The sequence below is a fragment of the Alosa sapidissima genome, chromosome 20 (assembly GCF_018492685.1).
Source record: "Alosa sapidissima isolate fAloSap1 chromosome 20, fAloSap1.pri, whole genome shotgun sequence".
Lineage (NCBI taxonomy): Eukaryota > Metazoa > Chordata > Actinopteri > Clupeiformes > Clupeidae > Alosa > Alosa sapidissima.
In genome coordinates this window covers 4963814-4991772 of record NC_055976.1, presented here as the reverse complement: position 1 = coordinate 4991772, position 27959 = coordinate 4963814, and the positions used below count along the sequence as shown (strand labels likewise).

The following is a 27959-nucleotide window of genomic DNA, read 5'->3' as shown; positions in this document are numbered from 1 at the left end:
ACTGTCCTGCATGTCCAGCCCTGCGTCATTAAGCGACCTTTTCAAAAAAACGCTTGAGGAAAAATATATTGAATCAGGAAGGCTCTAGTAAAAATTAAACACTCATTGCAACTCATGAAAGACCAACTTTATAAGGGTACCCCATAGACTTGCTGCAACTGCCACTGCGGAAGCGGAATGGAAAAACTGTGCTTCACTCATCTGGGGGCACGCAGCCTGGCGGAGTATTCCCTGGGCCAACGTAAATATGACGAATATCTGTAACACAGATGTGCTGTGAAGCCTATTTGAGCCATTACTGCATTAGAAATTCCTACCAAAAGATGCTGTGCATTCCTATTATAAGCATCACTGCTGTAGACTCTAACTCTATTTCAAATGACGAGTTTAACAACTCTTTGCTCTTGGGCTCAGTGTGAGTTCAGAGATACGGGAGGTGGACACTGATTCCAGAACAGCCAGTGTACACAGGAAAACACATCACTCACTTAAACAGAGTTAGAAGCAACACTGCCATCTAGAGGCAACCATCCATACCTAGGATAGAAGGCAGCTATTATAATGACTTGGCAAGACCTAAGGGAGATAATATGGAAATATCCATCTACTCCATTCTGTACTCAGAGATTTAGCATTTCATGGGTTTAGCCAGTGGTATTTAAAAGTATTAAACTGATTCAGCAATGCAGAATCTTTCAAACAATGGAGGAGTTGTGTGGTTTTAGAAATCCTTGAACAGGAATAACAGAAAAAGAAAAACAGCCCACATGGCAACTTCTGCTCCAATCTCCACACGGTTATGAATAGGAAGGAGAAAGTTCTGTTTTCCATTTCAGCAATAACAAAGGGGAACTTTTGCAAGAAAAAAGAAATGAAATCAGTGGTGGTCTCAATGCGGCAAAAAAAACACACATACAAAAATAATTATTATCTGGAAAGATGTTTTATTAAATTATAATACAAGCTTTAAGCAGAACTTTAGTTTAATCATTTGAAGCTAAATGCCAGAGTGGTGACTGAGGTTAAGAGACGATCACTGAGGAAGGGTCGCTCAGAGGAGGAACTCAAGCTGTTTCCAAGGAAACCACAGTCACCCATGACTGATTCGCTCTCCTGCTTCATCTGCACCATTCCTACCAAAACATTCAGACACACGCACACGCACGCACACGCACACACACACAAACACACACACACGCACACGCGCACACGCACACGCACACACATACATATATCCCTTGGGACCATGATCTCATTCAAATCAACATCAATAAGCCATTTTTTTGAAAGTGTAGCCATACAATGCAATACCAATATGTATTAAAAGATTTCCTTTTTTTAAAGACCTTCAATCATTAATATTTATTTCAACAATCACAAAAAAGGATAATAATAATAATAATAATAATAATAATAATAATAATAATATAAAGTGAAATCCAACCATCCAGAGCTCCCGTATCCCCTTGGCACATTGGGGTTGAGAGGATGTTAAGTGGGGCTAACCCTTTTCAACAAAAAAGGGGAAAGAAAAATACAGTGGGTACACAAAGCCTGATCATCACTGCCCCCCAAGCCACCCCACCCCCCACGTCCCCTCAGGCTGTCTCCTAATGATGCCCCCGTGCCTGTCTGACTCTCTGACTCCTCATAAGGCTGCCACCGCCCCAAGGGGCCTCTGCTAGCAGACAGACGTCTCGTCTGGGCGCACGAGTCGTAGGCAAGCATCAGACAAAAACCAAGTCTGAGGGTGGATGAGGCCTTTTCCTTTTTTTTTGTCTCTTTTTTTTTTGTTGTCGTTTGTTTTGCACCATGGCCATCCCGGCAGTTGATTCATGCAATCACACATCTTCACTGCACTTCACGAAAGGATATCCTGGGGTTCAAGGCCAGAAATTGCATACAACCACACCCGCGCACACACACACACACACACACCAAAGTGATAAAACACTTATACGACCAGGCCATGCATCGGTGTCGACACTGTCGTATACACCAACACCACCTCTTGATTCACTTAATTCATTTACTAATCTTTTTTTTTTTTTTTTTAAACAAGACCCTCAGAACCTTTTCCTTCTGCACTTGGTCCAGATCCAAGGAAACCACCCCTCACAGATCAGGCATTCAATAATCTTCACTGCAAACAAGTGTCCTTCAGAAGGTTTTAAGTTACACCTAAAGGCAGAGTCCTATTTGGAGGGGGTGCTGTGACACATGGCACTCTCTAACAGGCAAGTCTAGAACGACATACTGGTGTGAGGGGGGGAAAGGGTTATGTTGTGAGATTAAGACCATGAAACACACACACAATAAGTTCAGATGAAGTTCCAAGATAAGTGCAGTCCAAGGTCTCCCACTACAGACCCCACACACACACACACACACACACAAACAAACACATGCTTCTTTACGACCGTTAGAAGCATGATTTGTAGTCCCTATGTGTGTGGGCCATCACAACAGAGAAAGAAAGAAAGAAATTCCTCCATATGGGGGAGGCGCACTCTTGTCCTGAGCAGGGAACGTTTGCATGGCAGACTTCCTGTCGGCGCAGAGCAGCTCCTGCTTGGTCATCTCCTCCTCTCCCCCATCACCTCGTCATGGTTGGGGCTTCTGTTGGCAGCATTCTGTGCATTTTTTTTTCCTCTTCCTCCACACAGTTCAGAGTAAAATCCCAATGCAAATTTTGGCAACGCCACAAAATATCTGATATTAATACTTGGCACAAAAAGAACAAAAAAAAAAAAAGTGTGTAAGAAATATGCAGGATCCAGTCCATTCCACTGAAAGTTCTCAGACAAAAATCACCTCAAAAACACACTATGGTGAACAGACTGACAGACCTACGTGGGGTGAAGGCTGAAATGGACAGGGAAGGGAGTATGGATGTGGTTACAGCTGGGTCCTTTTTGGATAATTTCTTTAATTTTCTTCTGTTTTTTCACAACAATAGACAGCAGCTGCTCTCTGTGGTCTTCTCCCGGTTCCTCTGGCCTGGGGAGAGTGAAGTGAAGAAAGACAGAATCAGTCATGGGCCAGAAAGAACACCATAAAACACACTCAGTAAAGGTTCACACTGTGAGTATACACATAAGCTTTACCCAGCTATTCAAACATTCGTTGAGAAAAGAGTGCATATTTGACTAAGATCCTGTACATGCTGTGTACTAAGCGGCAGGGCTGGAGTGTGTACCCTGTATGGACCCTGTGTAATGTTTTAATCTTGAGCTGGCCGCACAATCAGCTGTGAGCCTCAGATAGCAGAGAGAGTGACGTGCCCCAACACTCTCATTGTATAACAGCCGATGGGGCAACGCTGGTAGTCCACATCCAATCTTGTGTGCATTATCAGAGCAACATAGGATAGATAACAAGGCGTCAAAAAGGAAGCATGCCAATGGCAGTTTACTGCTGACAGTTGACCATTAAGAGAAGAGTTAAAACGTTGAAAGGGATAGAGAGACACGGCACATGCCATGATCTCGGAGCTCATCCAACATCCAGTCAGTAGTGAAGTTCCAAGTAAAGGCTGAGCCATTCCTTAGCAGCAGCCATCCAAGTCCAAGTGCACACACAAGGCACAGTCAAATGAAAGTCTGCTTTAATGAGAACTTGGCCCCCATTTTCAGCCTCGTTTTGCTAACCCATTTCTAACAAAACCTGATCGGGCTCATTACAAAGACAATATGGGGCATACGAAACCATTTACAAGGTGAAAGGGCTGTCAAAGTTTTTTTTAAGGACCGGACATTTAAGACTAACCATCTGAATAGTCATACGCTGCATATTCTTTTGCAGCATATTCTTTTGCGGCATCTAATGTGTTTTGTTAACAGTGCTCTGTGTGAGTATCAAAATGGTGTGGAGTAGGGATCGACCAATTATCGGCCTGGCCGATTATTAGGGCCGATATTTAGCATATTTATAATAATCGGTATCGGTCATTTTTTCCACCGATATTGAAATGGATAAAGAATGAAACGCGCTACTTTGTCTGTAAAGCGTCTCTCACTCCCTGCATTTGCTACTCTGTGGTCAAGAGCATTGTCCCGCCCACTACACCGTCTGATTTGTTAGTTAACACGAATGCAGCCAATCAGGATCGAAGACTGAACACAGACAAAGTTTAGGATTCTTCTCACTGAGGCAGACTGTAGACTGGGCTTCAGCTGTACGGAGCTATTTTTCGAAGGTGAGGAAGGTAGCCTACATTGCTGAAGTTGCAATGAATCACAATCATCTACACTGAAGTTACAAAAACACCACTTTGTAAGCTATTGTCTCTTTGATCCGGATCATTAAGTAAAGCACCCACTTCCTTCATTTATCGAATTCCCGATTGATGCACGTTACTGATGCTTTTTACTAGTTAGCCTACAAACTCGGGTGCTGCGTGTCGGGAGTTCTCTGCCTCCGCCTCGTTCGTTAATTGTGAATAACGGGACACCTCGGCGGACATAGTACAGACAAGTCCTAAATTATGCGATAGCGAACGTCAAAAAGTCTAATTGCTCCTTTTTGAAACGGACTGTCAGAAAAGACAACATGCCCCCAGGGCCAGCCGTAGTTTAATCCGACCTGAACTAAATCGCGTCCTGAGCTTTAGGCTCTCAAAAGTGTAGCTTGTAGCCTACACATGGACACAAGTTGCAGCCTAAAAACTATTTTAAAACTGTTTTGATAAACTATTCAACCGTAACACTTGCTATCACGCATGCACCTCTCCCTCTCTCGTGCACTCACACACACGATGGCAAAGCATCCTCTTTGTGACAGGTCAGGGCTGCCAACTTTTCAAAGAACCTTGGAGTGAGATTTGGTGGGGCCAACCCAAATTTTGCTGCGGAAATTTTTGTTTGGCTCATTCAGCATCATACCGTACAGTAAAAAAAAAAACATACATCAGTGGTTCTCAGGTGTAGGGACCAGGCATGGACGGATTATGAACTTTCGGGCCCCTGGGCCCACATGTATTAAGGGCTCCTCACTAATTGTCGCATATTTGGAAGGGGGGGTTGGGGGTCCTTCCCCAGAATTTTTTTAATTTTTTTGATGTGATTTCCTGTATTCTGGTGCATTTTGGGGATGGCCAAGACTAAATTCAATCAGATTCATAGCCTACATCCTGATGTGTTGATATTGAGGCAATGATTCCATGCAAAGGCTTGGGCTTCAGGGCCCCCTGACACCTTGGGCCCCTGGGTCTGGGCCCGGAAGGCCCATGCAGTAATCCATCCCTGGGTCCCAGAGTTAAATTAATATTGCTATCTAAGGGATCTAGCCTACTACTAGGACCATGGGCGTCGGAGGCATTGTGAAAGTGGGTGGGACATTTTAGCAGGGGGTATGGCGGTCCTGCCCCAGAAAATTTTTTTTGGACTAGATGCAATTTCCTGAATTCTGGTACATTTTAACAGGTTATTTAGATACTTAAATAAAGCCAGCCTACGAAATTAATAAAAAGTAAATCATGCATAATTTAAAAATAACTCAATATATAGGCTACTTGGCTACGCAATAAGGTTTCCATTATAGCACCGCGGACCTTCAATGAACGCATGGAAAGTATGCCGCTCCAAGAAACGCATGTCTCAAAATAAAACTCGCATAAGAAATAAAGGGCTGTCTCGAATACAATCCTGCCCCTAAAGGCCTGTACTTTGTCTTAAGACCTCGGCCGTAAACCTATAGGTTATTATTTATTTGGCATACCTATAAGGCTTTTTACCTTATCAAAAGTGAGGGGGATGACTGATCTCTTCAACATTGCGGGGGATTTGGCGCTTGTCACTGTGTGTGTGACAGAAGAGGAATGGGAGAATGCGTGTAAAAAAAAAAAAAAAAGTTTATGCGCGATTTACGCGCAAATGGGAGAATCCAATGAAAATGACGATGAAGCACTAAACAGATGCTGAAAACAGCACTGGTATTTCGCACGGCAAAAGTGGGGGGGTCCAAACTAACAATTTTAAAAAGTGGGTGGGTGTTTTGTAAGAATTTAAGAAATGTTATCCCATATTTTAACTTTTAAATGCATCAATCAGGTGCACTTTCAAAATAAATTCAGAGGTCAGACTTGCTTATTTTTATGGAAATATTTGTGATGTAGCTATTTTGCACTTCAGAATTATAACCATGCACACACAGTTGGAATAGTTATGGTGATATTGCAATAAGTTCACAACCACAAAAACATATGCTACATTTCACAGTTCAAAAATGTTCAAAAATGTGTGTACATTTCAGCACTCCATAAAATTATGCAGAAGTGGTCACCTGTGTTATTCAGCTAGTTTATTTAAGATAATATATTGGTCATTGTAATGGCCATAGCCTATTCCTTTTTCAGGATGTACCCATATCTGCATGATGTGAATGTTTGCATATGGCTTATGTCAGGCTTTATATCAATATTTGTGTCTCGTTATTTGGTTTTCTTCATATTTTTGCATTAATGTCACTAGGAAGCATGCCAATATAAATATATTCATTTATCTGTAATGGGATTGGCTGGAACCTGACAATATAAGAACCATGATAGTGGGATAATCTATGGCTGAGCAATTTACAAAAATGTATGTAGGCCTACTGACAAATAGTTTATATTAGAATACATTATAATTTCGCCCCAATGAGGCTATGTAGAAATGTATTGCAATTTCAAAACCGGATTACTCAGGAACCACTTATTGCACAGAGGCATGCTTTGTTTATTGTGATATTGGGTTTGCCACGTGTTGTGTGAAGGGTTAGTGAAATATTAAACCGAGAGTAATGGGTGTGCACTGTGTGCAAAATGCAAATATGATTAGCCTGAATTGCACGTTGGTTCAATGTTAATTTTCTCGCGAACCATTTATCACAGAAACTTGGCGCTAATATCATTGGAAAGCTTAGATTCCGCATGTTCACCTGATGTGTGATATCATATGTATAGGTTTAGTTTAGTTGAACCTCATCTGCCAGGTATTTGACCTACCAGGTTGACACTTCAGCGTGAAAAATACTCAATAAATAGTATATAGCAAATAGCATAACTGAAGCTGGGGAAATGCGGGGGGAATGCGCCTGGGATGGCTTCTGAAGTATCATCGCAAATGAGAGAAAATTTAGAAAATTCCACAGACAGGGGGTGCTCTTGAACCCTCTCACCGTCTCTGAAAGCATAACCGTGGCTCAACAGGTAGATCTATAGATAGGCTCATTTTTCAGGCATCTGACCAACCGGATTGACACTTCAGCGTGAGAAATCGGGTGTGTGGCGTGTGAGTGTGTGAAACTAATCAAATGCGTGTCTCACGGCCAATGCGTGACAGTTGGCAGCTATGCAGGTCCCTTAACAAGTGTAGGCCTAGTCTATGAAAATAATTGCTATCACTTAGCTCTTGGATTAACATGATACACAGGATTTACACTTGCAAGTGATGCAAGTTGATAGACAATTGTGTATCAAAAGAAGAAAGAAAAGTTTGCATAATTAAATGCTTTTGAATTAATTTTTTGCAGCATATCGCCTTTACTACCTACTCTCCTTTTTGACAACTGACATATCGGTTTTACATATCGGTTATCGGCCTCCTGTTTTGGTAATAAATAATATCGGTATCAGCCCTGAAAAAAACATATCGGTCGATCCCTAGTGTGGAGAGACTTAAGTCTTATTCAAATGCAAAACACATTTCCCAAATACTGCTGGCCCCATTACTTTTAACTGAGACTACTGGCCTCAGGATTCTTGAAGACACATCTTGACATTACTTGAAGCGTCTCCACGTAAACAGGGTCTTGGAATATTTCAATAAAAGTCTGCTGGTATCCATGAGATAAAGTCCAAGTGCTCCAACTATTCCCAGCACTTGAAGAGAAGGGACTACAAAGAGGGGAATTCAGTGAACTGGCTGTTCTTGCGCTGGAGAAAAGTTGGAACTAATCAGAGTCTGGCAGCCAGCGGACACATCCAAGCTGCTGTGAGAGGAGAGGTGCAGGGAGAGGAAGATGGATGGATGTGAACCCGGCTGAGGGGAGAGCGAGGCGGCTGCCTGGGGGAGCTGCTGGCGGCTTACCATGGGAGTTGGGCTCCGGCAGGGTCTCTCTGGCAACCAAGTGCATGACAGTTGTTCTGCCAGGGGGCAACTTGAGAGCTGTCCAACAGAAATGGGGAACATTTTAATTAGTCATTTTACAGACAACACTTGGATAATTGTGAAAATTTTTACCACAAAGCACAGCTGGACACAAGTCAGTTTGCTTGTCCATTACATTTCTGAGACAAACAAGAATGACAGTATCAGCTTGACTGCACTGGCCAAGTCATGACCTGTTTCTCATTTCGGCACTGACCCTTGGAGATACTAAAGAGTATAACTCATGCTGCGGCCTTTAAGAGGCGCCATCTATAAGCCATGAGAGCACGTGCGAGAGGGTGAATTTACAACGTGCTGAGGAACACAAGTCAGGCGCTGACACTGCAGTTTGTGTAACTGGGATGAGTGGTGTTGTGATGTGATGTCCGCTAAACAGACACTCACCTCCAAGCGTGACGTTCCCATGCAGGAAGCGACCCTGGAAGATGAGGCGCAGGATGTTGGGGCTGCTCACCTGCTCCTCCTCCCAACCTGCGTAGGGACACAGTGGCAATCAGATGGGGAGAGGGGGGGGGGGTTTGCACACTCCTCACACTTAGACATTTAAACAGACACAGAGGGACTCGGACCCGACAGTGGGCCGTGGGAATTGTTAGTACCACCATGTCAAAATACAATGTAATCTTTGATTCTTTGATTGTCTACTTTCAGTTTCACTGGTGTTTAAAATAACTATGCAGGTGTTCAATAGAATCGGTCTCACTGTGTGAGAAATTAAACTCGTCACTTTCACCGTGCGGCCTGTTCTCATGACTCATTCATTTCGCTAGCCATCTGTGCGCTCCTGCCACACCACTGAATGTCCTGTGAATTTATACCATTTATATCACCAGCTTTCTGATACATCTGCCATTTCAGCACATGCATGGATAATAAACACAGATTTGTGTACTTCAGTCACTTGTTTATGCCAGTGCAATCAATATTTGAGCTGTTTGGTTCCTTCAAACTGGCTTTGTGGCCAATGCCGCCAGATGTCCAGAAAAAGAGACAAAGAACTGGAACTCTACAGCACACCAAGCACATAAATCACATGCAAGCACGTCAGTTTTAACTCATCAGCACTGACCGCTACTGAACAAGAGAAGAAAAGTGGAGGGTCAAGCATCAGTAATACGCAACGTCGTCACTCTGTGGTGAGAAACTCAGCACTCACCTGCAGGCCAGTTCTCAAAGACATGGCGGGCGATGTCTGTGGCAGAGTCGTTGGGGGAGAAGGTGAAGTCCTGTGTTTTACCACTGACCAGGATGAGCCGGAGGTTCACCTGCACAGACCAGAGGACACTCGTCAGCCAGACGTGGATAAGCAGGAGCCCAGCCTCTCTCCCATGAACCACGAGGAAAAGGAGCCACAGCACACACAATGCTCCCCCTCTCCTTGCAGGATACTCAATGACCTTTAGATGCTCTGCCTGAATACCACATGCCTTCCTAATTGGATCTCTTTTTCCCCCATTCATGGTCCTGTAACTGGGCTTTCCTCATTCATGGAAGGGTTCTGGTCAAAAGGATCTCCTCAGAGGGGAAAGGAGAGAGGTGGCCAAGGGCTGCCAAACTTAAAACAGGGCTGTTGGTCTAATGCGATAACCCCAGGTGTCCCAGACAGTTCTGGGGCATGTTATTAAATTTGCATGGCCTGTACGTAACCCAGGCAAACAGGGGGCAGGAGCTTCTCTGGGAGGGGGGCTTCTTCAGGGGGATTCTCATCCCGGCTGTACTCAGGGTGTGGTAATCTTTCTGTGAGTTCATTAATAGCAGTATCTATTAGCGATAGCTTGTAAAGCCAGTGTTCTTTGTAGATGCTTTATTATAAGCTGAACACATCACTGCTTCGGTCACAAGATGGAAGATGTGCTAAAGTACTGGCCATCTACGCAGTGCAGACATACATAAACAGAAGTTTTGCTCGGGTCAGTTTATTGAATGCTAGTAACCAGCCCCTAGTCCTACATGTTAACTTTACAGTGCTCACCCCTTTAGCTGCAGGAATTAATAAATGTGTCAAATACATTTTTACCCCTTGTTGTTCCACATAAAAATCATTGGGGGCTAAATTTCTCTCCTTCTAATGAGGTTTAAGTATAAAGTCATATAGAACCTGGGCACGATTGGCATTTGGCTGAGAATAAATGCAAGTCTTCAAAGTCAGATGGAAAGAGCTTGGCAGCTGCTTCTGGCATTACTCAAAGCCCAACACATGCAGGATGAAAAGGGAAATTCGCAGAGGTTGAGCAATCACATGAAACCAGAGAGAACTGCAACATTGCAAGTTAGTGGTTATCCAAATCAATTCTCATCATTCATGAGTAGCAGGTTCTGTTTGATAGAGAATACTATTTTTAAACCATCTATGCTTTGAAGATGTATACAACAATGTGGAAGAATATACATAATAGACTTAACGTTTACATTCCCACACACACATCTTTGTGATGCACTTCCTGTTGGTGGAGCCAGACGCATGCCTGACCAGCAGGGAGTGCAGGCTTGTTCTGCATCCAGCTGGGTTTGGCAGATGAGGTCGCGACCCCCGCACCCCACCCCCGGTGAAAGGGAAAGGGGCTCCCCTGCACGGCCAGCCTGCTCAGAAGCTCCAGAGTGACACCACTCCTGACATTCCCCGACACCATCTTGGCATGGGCCCTCTCCCTCCATGTGGCCTACATTCACAACCTCTTAATACCACTAACAGAGGTTACATAAATATAGCTTTCGCCTGGAGAAGTGTGTCTGTGGGGGGGGGGGGGGGGGGTGGGGGGGGGAGATGCGCGTTCCAGACACATGTCTGTGATGTTCAGAGATGGGACTCCCACAAAAAGAATGGAGAACAAAGAGGCTGCAGCGAGAACTGTGACATCAGGGCAACAGCCTGTTTACAAACACTAAGCCGTTCATCCGCAGCGTTGAGGAGACATGCGTCCCCAGACCATTCCCCTCCCCACCCCACCCTACAACACTCTAAGGCTTGTGTTCGCGCCACTGTGGAGTAATGATCTGTTCTGATCTGTGGATCTGACATCATGACGGTCATCACCCTTTGTTGCCCCCTCCCAACCCACACACTGATAAACAAATTCACAACAACAAAATCTGCCATGTTGCCCCTAGTGACAGGACAATAACAACCCCTCCCCATTTGACTATCCTCTTAACTTCTTAAATTCAGGGCTAAATACATTCTAAGCTCATCAAAAACAAATACACTTTCATAATGAACAGATAGTGATAAATACAATGCACATATTTTGGGCTGTAAATTCGGCTACTGCTTTACCAACGCTGCCTAGTGTCTACATTAATATCAAGTCATTACATTGTGCAAACACCACATTATGCAGAATCTGTACAAAGCAGTCAACACTGAGCTTGAAATAGTACATAAATAATAAACACGTTCAAGTAAACATTTCTTTGTTGTACCCAACTGACAGTGGCCAGCAATGTAACAAGACATTCCAACGGACATTGATTCTCAGATTCCCTGTCATATGTTGCTATTGCTCTTGAAAGAACCCTACATTGTTGCAATATGATGTATTATCTATGAGTGATGCTTACTTCTAAACAAGAGACATGGCCTGTATAATGTTTACTTAGACCCTCCTACCGCTCAGCATATTCACACACACACGCCCCTCACCTCCCTTCTGAAGGCGACCATGAGTCCAATAAAGACAACACACACAGCCTTATCTAGAACATCGGTGTCAAACACATAGAATTCGCAATAATTAACACTGGTTTAAATCAAAAGAGCAGCATACTCACCGTGTCGGGGTCTCTTTGAGTTGTCATGGCTGTGAGCAGAGGTGGAAAGCAGACAGGATGTGGTGATGCGTCGGTGGTGAAGGGGGGCAAACCCTTGGCACAAAGAGCCTGTGTGCGCTTCAATGCTCTTTACCCCCCAACCCTTCTCTCCTGCCCACTGCCTGGCACCAATTCAAGGCTACTACCTCAACACACCAGCCAGTATATCAGGCAAACGCACACAACTTTGATCATATAGAATTTGCTACTGACACTGAGGTGCAACAGCTGACGATTGTGATTTTAAGGCCAGACACACACACACAGAGACATCTTAAGGAATAATATTCGGCAATGTGCTCGTCAGTTAAGGTTAATTTAATTATCAGGTTATAAGAATGTTTACTATTATGTTTATTGTCGCGAGATGAACTATTAGTAAATCAAACCTTTTCAGTTTTAAACAAGTAACCAGGCGGTATGCTAACGTTACTGCTTGTTAGCTATTTGCTTGAAATTGTTGACAGAAGTTCTACGGCTGTTTAGATGCGTGCAAGTTAAGTTAACATTAAGTTAGACAGTGGTTTAACTATTTCAACCGAACGTTAGCATAACACAGTCAGTGAAAACCTATAAGTGCCAGCTCTTGACAACTAACTGTAAAAGCACGCTTACCTGACAGCAAAATTCACGCTCCGGTGCTGATTAGCAAGCTAGCAAAAGCTGAAGGAACAGCTAACTTTAACTACGATAAGCTCGCTAACCAAACAGCTAACGTCATTACCATCAGTGGATCTTAGAGCAACACAGCGCTAATTCATCCCGACACAGGGCATGGTAAAGAAAACACGTCCCTTAACATTAACAAGGATCAGATGCGAAATTAAGGTCAACCTTCAAACCTGCGAATAGGGATAACGTTAGAAAAAATGGCTAAGACCAGCAATCACTAGGCTAGCCAGCTAACGTTGGTTTCGCTGAGACTGCGGCACAAAAAGAGGAACCGAAACGGATAGCTAAATACACACACGACCAATTCATGCAATTGGCGCCTTTCCCCTCAATTAAATAAACAATAGCACATTACCATAACAATCTATCTATTACGATAACACGCTATCGTAAAACTGGGGGTCTACCCATCGTTTGGGTTGATCTTTTCTACTTGAAAAACATCAGACTGATGGCAGCGAATTTAAAGACACCGGAAATCAGCTGGCCATGTACACAGGAAACGCTGCCGTAAGGACTTTGGGAGTTGAAGTTTTCACACAAGACCCCCATTTTGTTAGAATGATGGAAAGTATCAATTTCTTGACAATTTACATTAAGTACACATGCCTAAGTAAGGCAGTTTGACAAGTCTTATAGTTGACTACGTTTATCATTAATTGTTAAAGTGAATTCAACCCAGAAAATACTCAGAAGACAGATGGAATTTGTCAAAACAGCTTTACTAAAGAAAATTACATCTATATACAGCTCATGTTCTAATACTTACACATATTTACAAATAACAGTTGATAGATTTGTACCCAAATGTAACGGTGGTGTATTCTAGCCTAACAACATTGTTAGTGATTCCAGATCAGGAACAAAACTAAAGATTAATAGGCTATTAGATGCTATATACATTTAAAGATATACTGGTTTTAACACTTGAAGTGAAAAGATCTTTGCAAATTGCTTGTGTTCAACACAAAATGACAGCATTGGATGAGGGGTAAAACTAAATAAACTAAACTAATTTAGTAAGAAAAAAACAGACAAAAAAGAAAACGTGTAAACAATTACTGTACAATCAACAAGTATACGGACACTTGCGTATGCAAAAACTGAGACAAATGTAAAACATTGTCAGTTCACAAGTCAGACCTCAAGTATAAGGGTTTAAACATGTATGTTGTAATACTATGGTCCGTAATAATGTTCAAAACTGGACAACCGTAATAGCTACAGTATCTCTATGTAATTGTGCCCAGAGTATCTGATTTCTTAAATATCTTTTAAACAAAGATTATGTGAGAAACAAAACAGTTACAGACCATTCAATACTCAAAACCATACCACAAGGTTTTTACCGATATTTGAAATAATCCCATATATGGTCAACATCGTTGTAACAGACTAAGCTCTGCATTCAAGGTAAAACCATACAAGATATCAGCTGTAAACCAATAAGAAACAGGCACAGTGTGACAAGGCTTGCGGTTACATCTTGGGCAAATGCTGACAAAGCTAAAGCTTTCATTTCATTAGAAAACAAAAGAAAATGCCCAACATAAGGAATGAACAATTAGTAAAAAAGAAGACATACATAACATTTTAAAATTCACAAATACCTTAAAGCTATAGTGTTATACGTTTTAAACACAGGTAGTTCTGTACATACACAAACATATATACAACTATAAAATAGATGAATGATTTTGGATTACAGACAAAAAGCATAGATTTAAAAATATTTCTCTCAATTTTAAATTCACATAGCAAATTAACAAGTTAAAACAGACCAAGGGGCAATTTGAAAAAATAAAAATAAAATGAAATCCTTAATAACCAATTATACCATACATAAATATCAATGCATTTAACAAAAATATACATGCATGTATTGTTATAAATAGTAATAAATTGATTGTTTTGAAACCTTGCCAGAAATAAATATATTCCTCTGTAAGAGAAATTATGACCCATCTGTGGACAGGAAAGTCAAGTTTGTAACTTGCTGGGTTGGTTTCATGAACTGGGATCGCAGATCAAATGTTAAAATCAGATTCAGTCCTTGTCTATGAAATCAGCCTACTATGTTCAAGTATCTTTTGGTGCAGATACTGGGATAATCCCTTCTCCTCTCATTAAGCACAGATCAAATGGAAAAGGTAGATTTCTATTCATGACAATGAGGCTAAAAACATGTATGTAATAGAGATAGCAGTCCTGGGAAAGCAGCATTATTCGTTAACGGGCTATAACAAATCAGCACTGCATAATTCATCAATATAATATAATCCCTAATTAATCAGTGACTAATCATAGATAACTGCAAACCAACAAAATGCTGTGCATTTTGAAACATACTCTAAAACATACCCTGTCACCCCTTAACAATTTGTGCCAATATGTGTGAGATAAGCATGGGATCAAATGGGCTCCACAATTGCTTGAGAAGGCAGAAAAGCAAAAGCTTTGCTGTGGCTGATTACTGGCTAATGGTTTTTGGCTAGTTACAAGCCATTATCATGTAACTTTAGATAACAGATACATATCTTGTCACATGTTCAACAACCCATGCTATGTAGACTCCCATCTTTACAATCATGTGTACCATCTTCAACGTATACTGCAAGTTGTAAAGGCTCCAAATATCTCATATTGAACTGTAAACCAAGGTAACAGACCTCCATACAACAGAACTGATATCTTCAAAAGAATTTTCTCAAACATGGTCAGAAAAAATAGGTTTGATTGGGCCTTTGATTTTTCAGAAACTATCAGACAAATTGACAAATAAAACAAAGATAAAAGGCATAACACAAATATGTATCTAAAGAGACTTGGTAATTGTGTACAGCTATAAAATTTGCTCCTCCAGACACAACAAAATGTAATGTGTACGTTATATGCAACTCCACCAACACTCCTGTCTAAGGAGTCATGCCCTCTACTTCACTCTCCTCATCTACGGAGAAAATGGGGGTCTTCTTCTTAAGGGAGTCATTTGCGCCCTCTGAACTGTTCTTTAAACCATAGCAAAAATAAATTGCGAAACCTGAAACAGAGCAAGTGAATGGTAAAGGGTTATACCATTTCATTCACATCTCCTACATAGTCTTCAACATTGACAAATATCCTTATATAGTATGGTTATGTGGAGAAAAGTGAAGAGCATTACTTACCGATTGCCATCCACACTGTAAAACGAATCCAGGTAGGTCCATCCAACTGCATCATGAGGTAGACATTAACAAAAATACTGATCAGAGGCAAAATGGGGAGAAGGGGTACCTGCAATTCAAAAAGAGAACAACGGGTTAATCACAAAGTCCATTCAAAGAGTTCCTCAAAAAGTCTATTAACAACAGACTATATTGTTATAAAATGAGGTTCAGTTAAATTAAATTAAATGGAAACATGCTCTGACCTTGAAGCTGATGGATTCGATGCTTTGGGGCTGTCTCCAGATGATAACCACACAGACGATAGAGAGGATGGCCAAGATCACTGCTGGGATCATGAACACCAGCTCACCCGCTATAACTTCTTCACCCTTCAGAGCCAACACTGCACACAGTGCCGTGAACAGAGCAGCTGCAGCACAAGAGTGAGAGGGATACAAAAACCATGACCATCTAGGAATCATGCAGCTGAACTGACTGCACCGGACATTTTTTTGTTTTTGTTTTACGTTTACATGCATAACACAAGGGCAACAGGGTCATGGCAAACTCACAGATGGTTGCAGTGGTGCCGTAGACGATCATGCCAGAGGTGTTGGTGGGCTGGTCACACCTAGGGAAGATCAAGAGCCTCATGCTGAAGCGCTCCTTCAGAGGTTTGGTCTCCGTGTCCTGGTTGTACTCATCCCCGCTGTCCCCCTCCGTCGTGTCGGACTTCTCCAGCCGCTCCAGCTCCACCAGTTTCAGGTCACCAGGGTTTGCGCTGAGACTCCCTGGCTGGTAGCTGCAGTCACAACAGTCCCAACATGAGCACACACATCAAAGCACACGCAGTCAAAACACCGCCACGGAAACACAGAACAATGGCACAAGCGTATGTCCACACAAATAACAATGCATAAAAGCCTTCCCCTCATTCACACGAAAACACAGCGGTCATCTTCCGCTCCTACTTTAGCTTGTACTCACCGGAGGATGAGGACACATACAGCCACCAGCGTGTAAGCAAGCAAAGTTCCGATCGACATCAAGTCCACCAGCGCCGCCAAGTCAAAGAGAAAGGCCATCAGAGCTGTGGGGGGGAACCGTTTGATGAGTCAACTTTGTTCAGAACATTCTACAAATGAGAAAATTGTTCCACATCAGGTTGCCTGATTCCTTCCACTTGCGGGTTTACCTGCCACAATCCCAGACACTATGGTGGCGATCATGGGTGTCTTGGTCTTCTCGTGCATGCGCGAGAGGAAGCGGAACAGCAGGCCATCCTCAGCCATGGCGTAGATCACACGGGGCATAGGGAACATGGAGCCCAGCAAACTAGACAGAGGAACACCACAGCCATTCAGTCTAAACGGCTTCAACATCAGTCTCAATATTACGACTCCATATAGGACATTTTGTAATGAGACTTGCACAGAGTGTTAAGATATGGAAACAAACGTTTTGTAATGAGACTTGCACAGAGTGTTAAGATATGGAAACAAACGTTTGGTCCTGACCTTGTGGAGAGTGCACAGAGAGAACCTACGGCTACAATGTAGCGTGCAGGGTCCCAATGCACATATTGGAAGGCCTCGGGCAGAGGACTGTTGGTGTCAAGAAGAAAATATGGCATCATAAGGGTGAGGGCAGCAGACACACCAAAGTAGGCAATGAAGCAGATTAGGAGAGAGGCCACGATTCCGATGGGAATGGAACGCATGGGATTTTTAGCCTCCTCGCCTGAATGGGGCACAAAAAAAACAGAGGGATTAGTTTCAACACACAAACGCGACGCGACACATATTTCTCTTCCCCTTGGAAACCTGGCGATGACCTACTTGTGGTGGCGATGCAGTCGAAGCCCACAAAGGCATAAAAGCAGGTCGCAGCTCCAGAAAGAATTCCTTTGAAGCCAAAAGGAGCGAAACCTCCCGTACCAAATGCCTTTTCAATTTCCCCCCTGAAACAAAAACACCAAAATGCTGATAGTTTCATTTCTGATCTGCAAGAAACTGACAAGAATCAAATATTGACTATGCATTAACTTGTAATAAAGATGTTATATTGATAGGCATCAAGTGCTGCAACTACAAAGATCTACTCCCATTATCAACTATTTTCTAATATTACATTACTACCCCCACTTTGAAGGGTTATGTGAATTCACAGTGCAATTATAGTTACACAGACCAGAAGAACATGGTCTGGCACGGAAACAAGCATTTCCTCCTAATCCACCAAATGAACCACTAATGACAACCATTCTCCTGTAACCCTGGAGACGGGGGTCCCTAGCAAACTCAAGAACTCACTCGGTCATGGTCTTGTTCATGTGGAACAGGTAGTCCTCCTGCGTGAGGTTCCAGTTCTTGATATCCCCCTTGGCCAAGCCAGAGATTATGACGAAGCCAAGCACCACCAGGTTGATCCCGGTGAAGATTTTGTTGACCAGAGCCGACTCATTCACACCAAATGTCAGGAGGCCTGTTCCAGAGAGAACGTTGGAAAATGACAAGTAGCTCATTATCCTCACTGCACTCAGAGGTGAGAAAACATTCTGTGCTGCTGCGTGATTAAGGGTGGTTCTATGCTTTGGATTACTTTACATTAGCCTTCACAGAAACCATAACAAACATCCTAGAGCCAGGCTCGGTTGGAACCACAATCAGACATGTAATACCAATAAAGCTGAAACTAAGCCGTAGTTGTTGTGTAATTGGATTCTGTGTTGATGGCGTACAGGACCAATAACAAGTGGGCCTCACCAGTGAGAAGCATGATTAGGATGAGGGCAAATACATCTGGGTACTTCGCCAGTGCAGGCACGTTCATAGACATTGCCGACTTGAAATACGTAGAGATCTTCTGCTCCACCAAATTATCAAAAGTGGAGCTCCAAGCACGAGCCACACTTGCTGTCCCTGTGAGAGGAGGCAGAGAGTGCAGGGTTGGTCAGACATGAGGGGCTGTCAATAAGACTGTAGAGTTGATGTTTAAGGGTTTACTGGGGATACTCAAGTACTAAGGTGTCAAGTGTAATCATGTCATTATTTTTTTTAAATATCGCTTGAACTTCACTCCAGTATCTACAGCAGTCTCTGCCAAATGCATGCAACACTTCAAACCAGGCACTAGCAAATAATGTGGTTTCAGATGGCAGGTTTACTTCGGATTACACAGATGAATTTATTTTAATATGAAAAGCCATCAGCTGAAGCTGCTGTCATAGTCAGACTTACCGATCACATAGGACAGAATAAGGTTCCATCCGGTGATGAAAGCCCAGATCTCTCCCACGGTCACATAACTGTAGAGGTAGGCAGAGCCGGTCTTGGGCACACGAGCACCGAATTCAGCATAGCACAGACCAGCCAGAACAGAGGACAGAGCAGCAATCAGAAAGCAGAGGACAATAGCAGGTCCAGCCTTCTCCCTGGCAACCTCGCCAGCCAGTACGTACACACCAGCTCCCAACGTGGCTCCTACACCCAGGGCTATGAGGTCCAGAGTGGACAAGCAGCGAGCAAAGCGGGTCTCCTCTTGGTTAAAGTCCATCACCCGCCGACGGACCAATTTCCTTCCAAAAGACACCAACTGCTTCATGGTGATAAGTGCCAACGATGATTTCACAGCAAAAAAAAAAAAAACCTCTGGAATTGAAAGCTGAAAAGAGAAACAAGGGTTAGAACATATGTCCAGGGGTCAAGTCTGATACAAACTGCTACTTTGAAATGTTTTGTTTGTTAAATAACCGGACTAACACACTCAACACGTAAACATCAACATGTAAACTCAACTGGGTGTGTCAAAATATATGTGAATAAACAATAGCACTTTCATTTTCTGCTTTCTACCCGAAATGTCCATGGGGCGATTAAAATGTTTGTTTTTTTTAATAACTGAGTAATATCCTTTATTCACAAACTTTATTTAAAAGGATTTCACTTGCCACCTTTAACCAACAAAGATCACTCCTGTTCCAAACAAATGTCATTCACAAAGTAAACAGAGGCAGCTTTCCATCTTTGCCTCAAGCATACAACACCTACAATGAAATGTAACCCAACAAGATTCTGCTTTTGACATCTGTACATGACCTACAAGGTCATGATCAACACTAATCTACAGTGGAGAGTGATAGTGAGAGTGAAAAAAAAAGCAGTTCTCCTATTAGCAAACATCAGCTTATAATTACAACTTAAGAAGTAATTATGGTCCGAACTCTTTTTATTATTTATAGTTTTGTGAGGATTTTTTTTTTAAAGATAAAATCAGAAATAAATCTGGTTACTTTCAGGACTGCATTTTTTGCACAGAAAGAAAAGAAATCATGGCCTTACTGTACAAAATATGTGAGGTGTATAAATAGTTCACAAGAACAAATGAGAAGTATCAGAAAGCACAGATGAAGGCTACCTGACAATAAGACTTAAACTGATTAAAGATTAATAAAGGGGATAAACGATCCATTTGTGAATACGAAGGAGGAACCTACTTACAGGGTACAAAGAAACCCCTCACCTGATCAAAAGGGTTAACCAGAAACCAGTGAGAGCCAAACTCACAAAAAGAAGTTACTATATGTGGCAATTAACCAACTGTTGACACTTTCCTCCATATGGAGAAACTCGAGCAGTCATGCAAGTTTTATCAGGCACAGTCTGAACTGCCAGCCACCACCCAGAGTTCAAGAACACACAGTCATCCTGACTTTCACAAGAGCGGACATCAATGCAGCGACACTGACTCACAGGACACACAAGAAAGTTTGCAATCCAACATTCTGTTGTCAGAGGAGTGTCCCATAGTGTTTTTAAAAAAGATAGTAAAGTAAATTAGCATAAATCCGTGTTACAACCTTTGAGTCAAGTCAGGCAGCAGTGCCAAATGGGTGATGGCTAAAGGCCATTTCTCTGGCACAAATCCAAACCTCACGCAGCCTTGGACCAAAAATGCACATACGCACTAAGAATCAGCAGGTTTAGATAAGCATAATTCAGTTGATACAGGAATGCCTCACACTCTTATATGACTCCGATAGATATTTTAGCATGGCATGATACACCAACACTGTTGCAATATGTCTCATCATCATCAATCACCTTGATCCAATGCCATTTCCATTTCAGTTCACAATGATATTATTGTTCTCCCACTAAAGTATCAATCTACTCAGCTGACATGGTATGCAAAAGCCAAGCTGGATGTAGCAGAGGGAAGTTGGTTTGGCCCCTCTAAAGCAGTAAGAGGATAATGTGTTGAACATAAACCAAAATCATTCAAGCACTTGGTTTCCACAATGTTATAATATACAACTTCACTTTCTGGTACGAAAACCAGCACCTTCCAATTTTCCTCTTTCTGATGCTGGCTTGAGACTGGAATATTCTTTAATAGAAATATGCTGTGGTTTCGATGAAAAAACTGAGCCAAGGGAATTTTAAACCCCACAAAACCCACAGAGATAACAGTTAACAAGGAACAACAATCAACCCATTTTCTACACTATTTAGGCTTAGACAGATTTTAAACTAGCAGCGCAGTGGAGTACAAGACATCACATTTAAATGGTGGGTTCTCAAAACTTAGAGAATCAATTTAACTTGCCATGACTGCCATTGCTGACTTTCAGCTTACAGAAGCCAGGATGCTGGAATTCTGTACATCAAGCCCCTGGTATGAAATGGGAATTTTCTGCGTTTGCATCCATATCAACCTTGATATTCACAGTTTGGTTATAAGAAAAGTAATGCATTTTGAAATGCATGTTTGGTCATGAGCGTTCAGAAAATGTGTAAAGGGTTTTTTGTGTGTTTGTTTATGCGAGTGTGAGGAGTCACACTGGAGGATGCCATCTGTGACCTCGGGGACAACAAAACATATTGAGACCCTCAGCAGAAACCCATACCTAGCTGTTTCTAGTAAGACCTGGAGTTAAAGGCTTAAGACCTTTCAGAGCAAGGGTATCAATTACTGTCTATATAGCGATGCACCATAAAGTGGGCTCTATGTTGTACATAATCCTCACAATAATGATGCACGTTACCTACAGCGCACACACGCCTAATAGTACGAAGTGATTTACATGGTCAGAACCACCAGCGCTAAGTCGGCTATCAATGGCAATATGAACAGCACTTGCATCATTCACGCCAGGTGCTGTACATTAGGACGGTGTATAAACGTTATTCTAGTAAGACGACCTAACATGTATTCATCCACTGGGTGAATACTGGTTATTTGGCCCTCTTCCGCCAATCATCTTCGCTAGCTACTCTTATTCACTGCTAACCGCCGTCGTTTAGAAGTCTCATCCGCCTGCTAAATCCTGGGTTTTATCGTTATAACATAGTGGCATTGCATCACTCTCACCGGGTAGCATGGGTAGCGAGTTAGCCAGCTAAGTAAATTCTATGAAACCTTCTATAGACGTACTTTACTATTGTGAATTTATCGAAGTAGTGAGTCATTATATTAGGATATCTTACGTGTGCGTCGTGACATTTAGTACTTACCAGCGTTTATTAATCTAGCTAATCAAAGTTCCATAACATTATCTCACTGCGAGACAAAGCACGTGAAAGGCGGATAACATTAAGTGTTTTCAAATTCCCGCGTAAATGTTAAATTGAAAAAACAAATTGCAATCACTGGATTAAACTGATATCGTTAACTACTTAAGGTTACGTGATTTCTCAAGTAATCAGTGGACCATAGGATGTCTTGGCTGGCAACACGCGCTCAAATTGCATCAGAAATGTTCTGATTAGCTGATGTTACCCATCACACCATGCAGACCAATAGCATCAGTTTCGTAGTCAGTTTAATATCACGATTTGTATCTATACCGGGTTTACAACAACATAAATGTAACTTAAACACAAACATTATTTCATAGTATTCTATCTCCACTTGAAAAGAAGAGTGAGGTATGGCTATTTCTGACTAGGTCCATATGGCGCGATGTCATCATCTCACATGAAATGAATTAACATTAACAGTTAAGATCATAAATGTCCACATGATGAGCACACTTTACCTGTTTTGAGGATGACAATCAGATCCCGGACAATATTTCGACGATCGGCTTAGTGTGCGAACTACACATCGACTTTAGGTAGCGTTACACTAATTGTCAGAGTTGGGAGCGGCGAGGTTGACTAGTGGCTACAAATGCGGAAAGACACTTGATACGCTAGGCGGAAGTAAAGACCATTTATGGGGCGACAAGAGGCATGGCCGTTTGTTTTGTTGACGTCTCACCCACGCAAGTTCCCTGCACGGAGAGTCAAGGAAACTCCCACTTCGTGTGTATTTTCTCTCCTCTTTTCTTAACACCCTGACCAATGAGCTTGAAGGTTAGGTGAACTCCCAGATAATTAGTTTAAGCTTATCTGACTGACTTGTGCTGTAATGCGTGTTGAGATGCTATAGACTAGAGGCTTTTGACAGTAGGCTACAGTTGGCCTAGTGAGTGTGCTATTCATTTGTGTATGTAGGCTAACAAGTCATAGGCCCCTAACCCTGTAGTCTATATGGCCATACCACATTCAACAATTTTTGAAGGTTGCTTCAACGGTCTCAAGCTGATGATACACAAGGCAACTTTTTGAGTTATGCTGCTGAGCCATGTTCGAGTATTGTTGTTCTGACACAATCCCAGTGATATTGGGCCACATCAGTAGCCTACCTTAGGCAAATTATCATCATCCAATCAGAACATAGTCATGTGGTTGCTCAGCAGCATTGCTCAAAAAGTTGCCCCATGTATATGTGGCCTGATTGAATGGATGAGAAGGACACAAATAAATTATTTTACTGCAGGTCTTTTATTCCCTGACTGCTTCCGGTGAGAGCAGCTTTAACTGTATGGATTTAGGTAAAGTAGATCAACAAAATAAAAAAAACTCTAACTTCCAGTGCAGATTGACAAACAGTAATCGAATATGTTCTAATGACAATAGGCAACAGTAGTGGCTCTGGGTGATCGTTTACAGAGGTGGAAAGTAACGAAATACATTTACTCACGTTACTGTATTGAGTAGTTTTTCTGTGTATTTTGTATTTTTTAAGTAGTTTATAAAATCGGTATTTTAAATTTTACTTGATTACATTTTGAGTGTATTGTACTTCGCTACATAAAAAGTCCCATCCGTTACTTGAGTAAAAAAAAGTTAAGACTAACGAAAACAGAAAGGGAGAGAAAAGAAATCGCGCCCTAAACCACTAGCCTAGTGATAATGATCAGCATGTAGCCTACAACAGGACATGAATCAAGCTGGCGCCATGCAGTCTTTCTGAAAGGGATGGAGATGGAGCTGGATCACGAGATGCATCAGATTACATGTGTAACCTAACCTATGAAAGTGTATTTTCCGCTATTTCAATGGGTTGTCTCAGTTCGTTTTAGCACTAATGATAGCTGAGATATTCAAGTAAACACCATGGGATTTCGTGTTTTGACGTTTGTGCTCACCTTTCTTTGGAAAGAAGTTTATTAGCAGTTGTTTCCCCTCATTTTGATGTCTCTCTTTTTAGTAACCTGACTTGGCTTTCTTGGAGAAAACATTGCACCAGCAGCACAACAATTAGCGGTCCACTACTAGCGATGCTCAACTGGACTAAACCATTTAGCTCTTTAGCAAGGGAGAGTGACCTTAGACAGTTTTCACTATGTTTTGTATACAAAATCCAGTCAGTCAAACTTTAAATTTCGTCTGACATTCATTTTGACATTTAATTTGGAAGTTAAAATGTTCAGGTAAAATAAATATATGGTGGACATATATATTTTTTTTTCAGTAATTAGCTTAAATTTCCAATGAGTCTATTCGAAATTTTCACCACACATTATATTAACACATGTATAAAAAATCCAAACATAAGAGTTATGTGTATTAAAGTGGAATGACACCGGAAAAAAGTATTGAACGTGCCTACTGAAATTTCTTCAATACTTTGTGGAAAAGCCTTTGTTTGTAAAGACAGCTTCAAGACATTTCCTGTATGACAAAACGTATTGTCACAGTATCAGGTGTGATTTTGGCCCATTGTTCTAAACAGATTCCAGGGGTCCCTCTTGTGAATCCTGATCTTTAGTTACTTCCAGAACTGTTTAATTGAATTTAATTGAATTGGCTGCCTTCAAGTCTTTCTGGAGCTTACTCCGAGTGGTCCTTGGCTTTTGGAATTGACTATCCTTCTGACTCCCTGGTCAGAAATATTGCGAGGAGATCCTGCATGGCAGTGATGTTTCTTCCACTTGCAGATAATGGCTCCCATGCTGCTTACTGAAGATTCTGAAGTTTTGAAATGCATCTGTAACCAGTTTCATTGATATGTTTTGCAACAATAAGGTTGCAAAGGTCTTGGGAGAGCTTTTTGCTTTTATCCATCATGAAATGTTTCTTGTGTGACACCTTGGTAATGAAAAACCTTTTTATAGCCCATCAATATACTAACCAAGCTTATATTAATTTGCACAGATAGAAAGGATAACTACTCTAACTACTTACAGATTCCAGCTCGTTCCTTCCCTTTCCTTGCCTTAGTGCTTTTTCTTAGCTTGTTCAATACTTTTTCCCTGTGTTATTCCACTTCATTACACATGACTCTACTTATGGAGTTGTTTGGATTTTTTATGTGTTGATTACCTGAGTTATTACTAATGCCTGGTGAAAATGTTGTACCCCCCGTATTCCACTTTTCATGGGCCCTCTCCTCCATTGGGGCCCTATACTTCCCACTCTCCCCCCCAGTTCGACGCCCTTTAATCTGCTGAACCTTCTGCTTGTTTCCAAATATAAAAAAACAATTCAACATTGGCCTGCCTGCCTCAGCTGCCTGTGAGGGGCTTTTCAGTTGGATTACTGTTCACTGCAAAGCGACGCAAGGATGAGTGCAACTAACTTTGAAAATCAACTACTGCTCAAACTTAAAGGAGAACTCCGGTGATTTTTCACATAGATCTCCATTTCTCAACGTCACCGAGTACTGTCGGTATGAACAAAACAATCGGTTTTACCTAGCTCGAGTTGCTGCAGCTACAGCGCTACACACTGGGAGCATGAACATGGCTGCCTTAGCTGCTGGCTGCAGCAACTCGAGCTAGGACCAAAGTCCTTTTCAGGCAAGTACCTCCACTCGGCGGCCATATTGCAACACTTTTTGGGCACTTATCGTGCATCTATTTCGGCAGAAATGCGTGTGCGTAAGGCTTCACGACACCAATCTTGCTCCAGCAGCGAGATCACAACAGATGATTGGCACGATGTCTTCACAGCACACCACATGATTGGCTCAATGTATTTTGCAACACACCACATGATTGGCTCAATGTATTCACATGTCAACGTTTTGCCGCGGAAGGGTTGTGATATTTGTAGACAACTGACTAACCCCATGCAATACTATGGAGGATTTTTTGAGTGCTGTATCTCCTCATTAGAAAGTCTCCCCCCCCCCCCCCCCAAAAAAAAAAAAAGTAACTAAGTAACTTTTACTTAAAGTACATTTTAAATGAACTACTTTTTACTTTTACTTAAGTACATTTTCAGATCTGTATTTTAACTTGTACTTGAGTAATGTTTCATCAAGGTATTGGTACTTTTACTTGAGTACAATATTTTCGTACTTTTTCCACCTCTGATCGTTTAAACCCCTGGATGTGACCGTTGGCTGTCACCAGCTAATGTAGCTTCAAACTCCTCTGCTGCTACGCTGCTTCGTCCCGCTCTCAGCTTAGTTCTAGTGGGAGATGTAGCTCCGGTCTGATGCACTATCGGCTTGAGAATCTGACTCGTTGCCTTCAACGACACTTTTGCTTCAACTGACGTCATTGTGCGCGAGCTGTTTTATTTACTGTTTAAAAGTTCTCCCGCGGCTCGCCTCTTAAAGCTACAACGTGAAATTCCCCTGCCCTCTGTTCACCCGGTTACATTCTCCCCTGCTTTAAGTCATCGTCCCTGGTGACTTATTGTTAATCTACCAAGCAGTTCAATTTAGAGCTGTAGAACATCATGCCTGCTAACACCTGGGATAATACATCTGGGCTTAGCGTCACTGCATTGCAGGCAGACTGAGGCAAGTTATGTGGGTCTACCCGTGGTAGTTCTTTGACTTTTGCACAGAGGAAGATTGGATACATTAACCCCCCCTTTTACTTCTTCCTGCTGAGCAGGCACAGAGCTCTCCTCTGGTTTTTCCACCTCCGAGTAGCAGTCAACTGGAATGGAGTCAGGGCATGGCCTTGATCTAGTCACCTGTCCATCCACAGGTAGGTCAATCTCTTCACCAGCGGAGAGTGAGGGGCCCCCACTCTCTGGATTCTCGATTGTCTCCTCCAGGTGGTCATCTGCCTCACTCTGTGCAGGCTCTGCTTCTGCCCCCCGCTCGACTGCTGGATACCCGTTTACCTCCAGTAGGACAAACTCTTCCCCCAGGGACTCGAGGTCTGACTCCTGGTCCCAGGTCTGCTTATCCACCGGGGAAACTGTGGGATGTCGTCTCTCTGTCGTCTGTATAAGCTCAGGACATAGTCATAAATTCGACCTGTGCACCCGTTTCACTGGCCCCCCTTCTATTGGCTCCACAGTGTGGGTGGTCCCTTGAACCCCAATGACTTTGTAGACTGTAGGTCCCCAGGCATCTTGTATCTTATTCCTTCCTGGGGGACGATGGCGGAGGTAGACCAGGTTCTCTACTTCCACAGGAGGGCAATACACCTTGCTTTGTTGTAAAGTGGCTCTCTCGGCAGCTTTCCGTTCAGCATACTCCCGTGCTCTGGAGTGGGCATCTTGGAGACGCTCCTGATGTACAACTAACCAGTCTAGCCCGTCTACTTGTTCCTGTTCTTGGCCCAGCAGCGCATCAATTGGAAGGTGTGGATGGACCCCAAACAGCAGGTAGTAGGGTGAATACCTCGTCGTTGAGTGTGGTGTGACATTATAAGCATACACCAACTCTGCCAGGTGGTCAGGCCAGCGGCGCTTCTTCTCCGGGGGAAGTGTGCGCAAAAGGTCATGTAAAGTTCTGTTGAACCTCTCGCACTGTGGGTTCCCTTGGGGATGATGGGGTGTTGTGCGGGTTTTCTTTACTCCATACAACCTGCATAGCTCCGCGATCACTGCACTTTCAAAATTTCGGCCCTGGTCCGAGTGTAGGCGTTCTGGTACCCCATACT

At 42.5% G+C, this 27959-nt stretch overlaps 2 protein-coding genes across 2 annotated transcripts; both read right to left on the bottom strand.

The window, feature by feature from the left end:
* Positions 1-924: 924 nt before the first annotated feature.
* Positions 925-13099, bottom strand: ubl3b (ubiquitin-like 3b). Its single transcript, XM_042074528.1, has 6 exons — positions 12573-13099; positions 11919-12099; positions 9307-9415; positions 8535-8621; positions 8070-8147; positions 925-3000 (listed from the first exon to the last, which is right to left on the bottom strand). Exons 2-6 carry the CDS (start codon positions 11943-11945, stop codon positions 2948-2950), a joined length of 354 nt encoding a protein of 117 aa, XP_041930462.1. The 5' UTR covers positions 11946-12099; positions 12573-13099; the 3' UTR covers positions 925-2947.
* Positions 13100-13332: 233 nt separating this feature from the next.
* Positions 13333-22978, bottom strand: slc7a3b (solute carrier family 7 member 3b). Its single transcript, XM_042074649.1, has 12 exons — positions 22818-22978; positions 19018-19441; positions 18544-18699; positions 18091-18262; positions 17617-17738; positions 17296-17518; positions 16974-17113; positions 16766-16868; positions 16351-16580; positions 16042-16208; positions 15797-15905; positions 13333-15669 (listed from the first exon to the last, which is right to left on the bottom strand). Exons 2-12 carry the CDS (start codon positions 19379-19381, stop codon positions 15545-15547), a joined length of 1911 nt encoding a protein of 636 aa, XP_041930583.1. The 5' UTR covers positions 19382-19441; positions 22818-22978; the 3' UTR covers positions 13333-15544.
* Positions 22979-27959: the final 4981 nt, after the last annotated feature.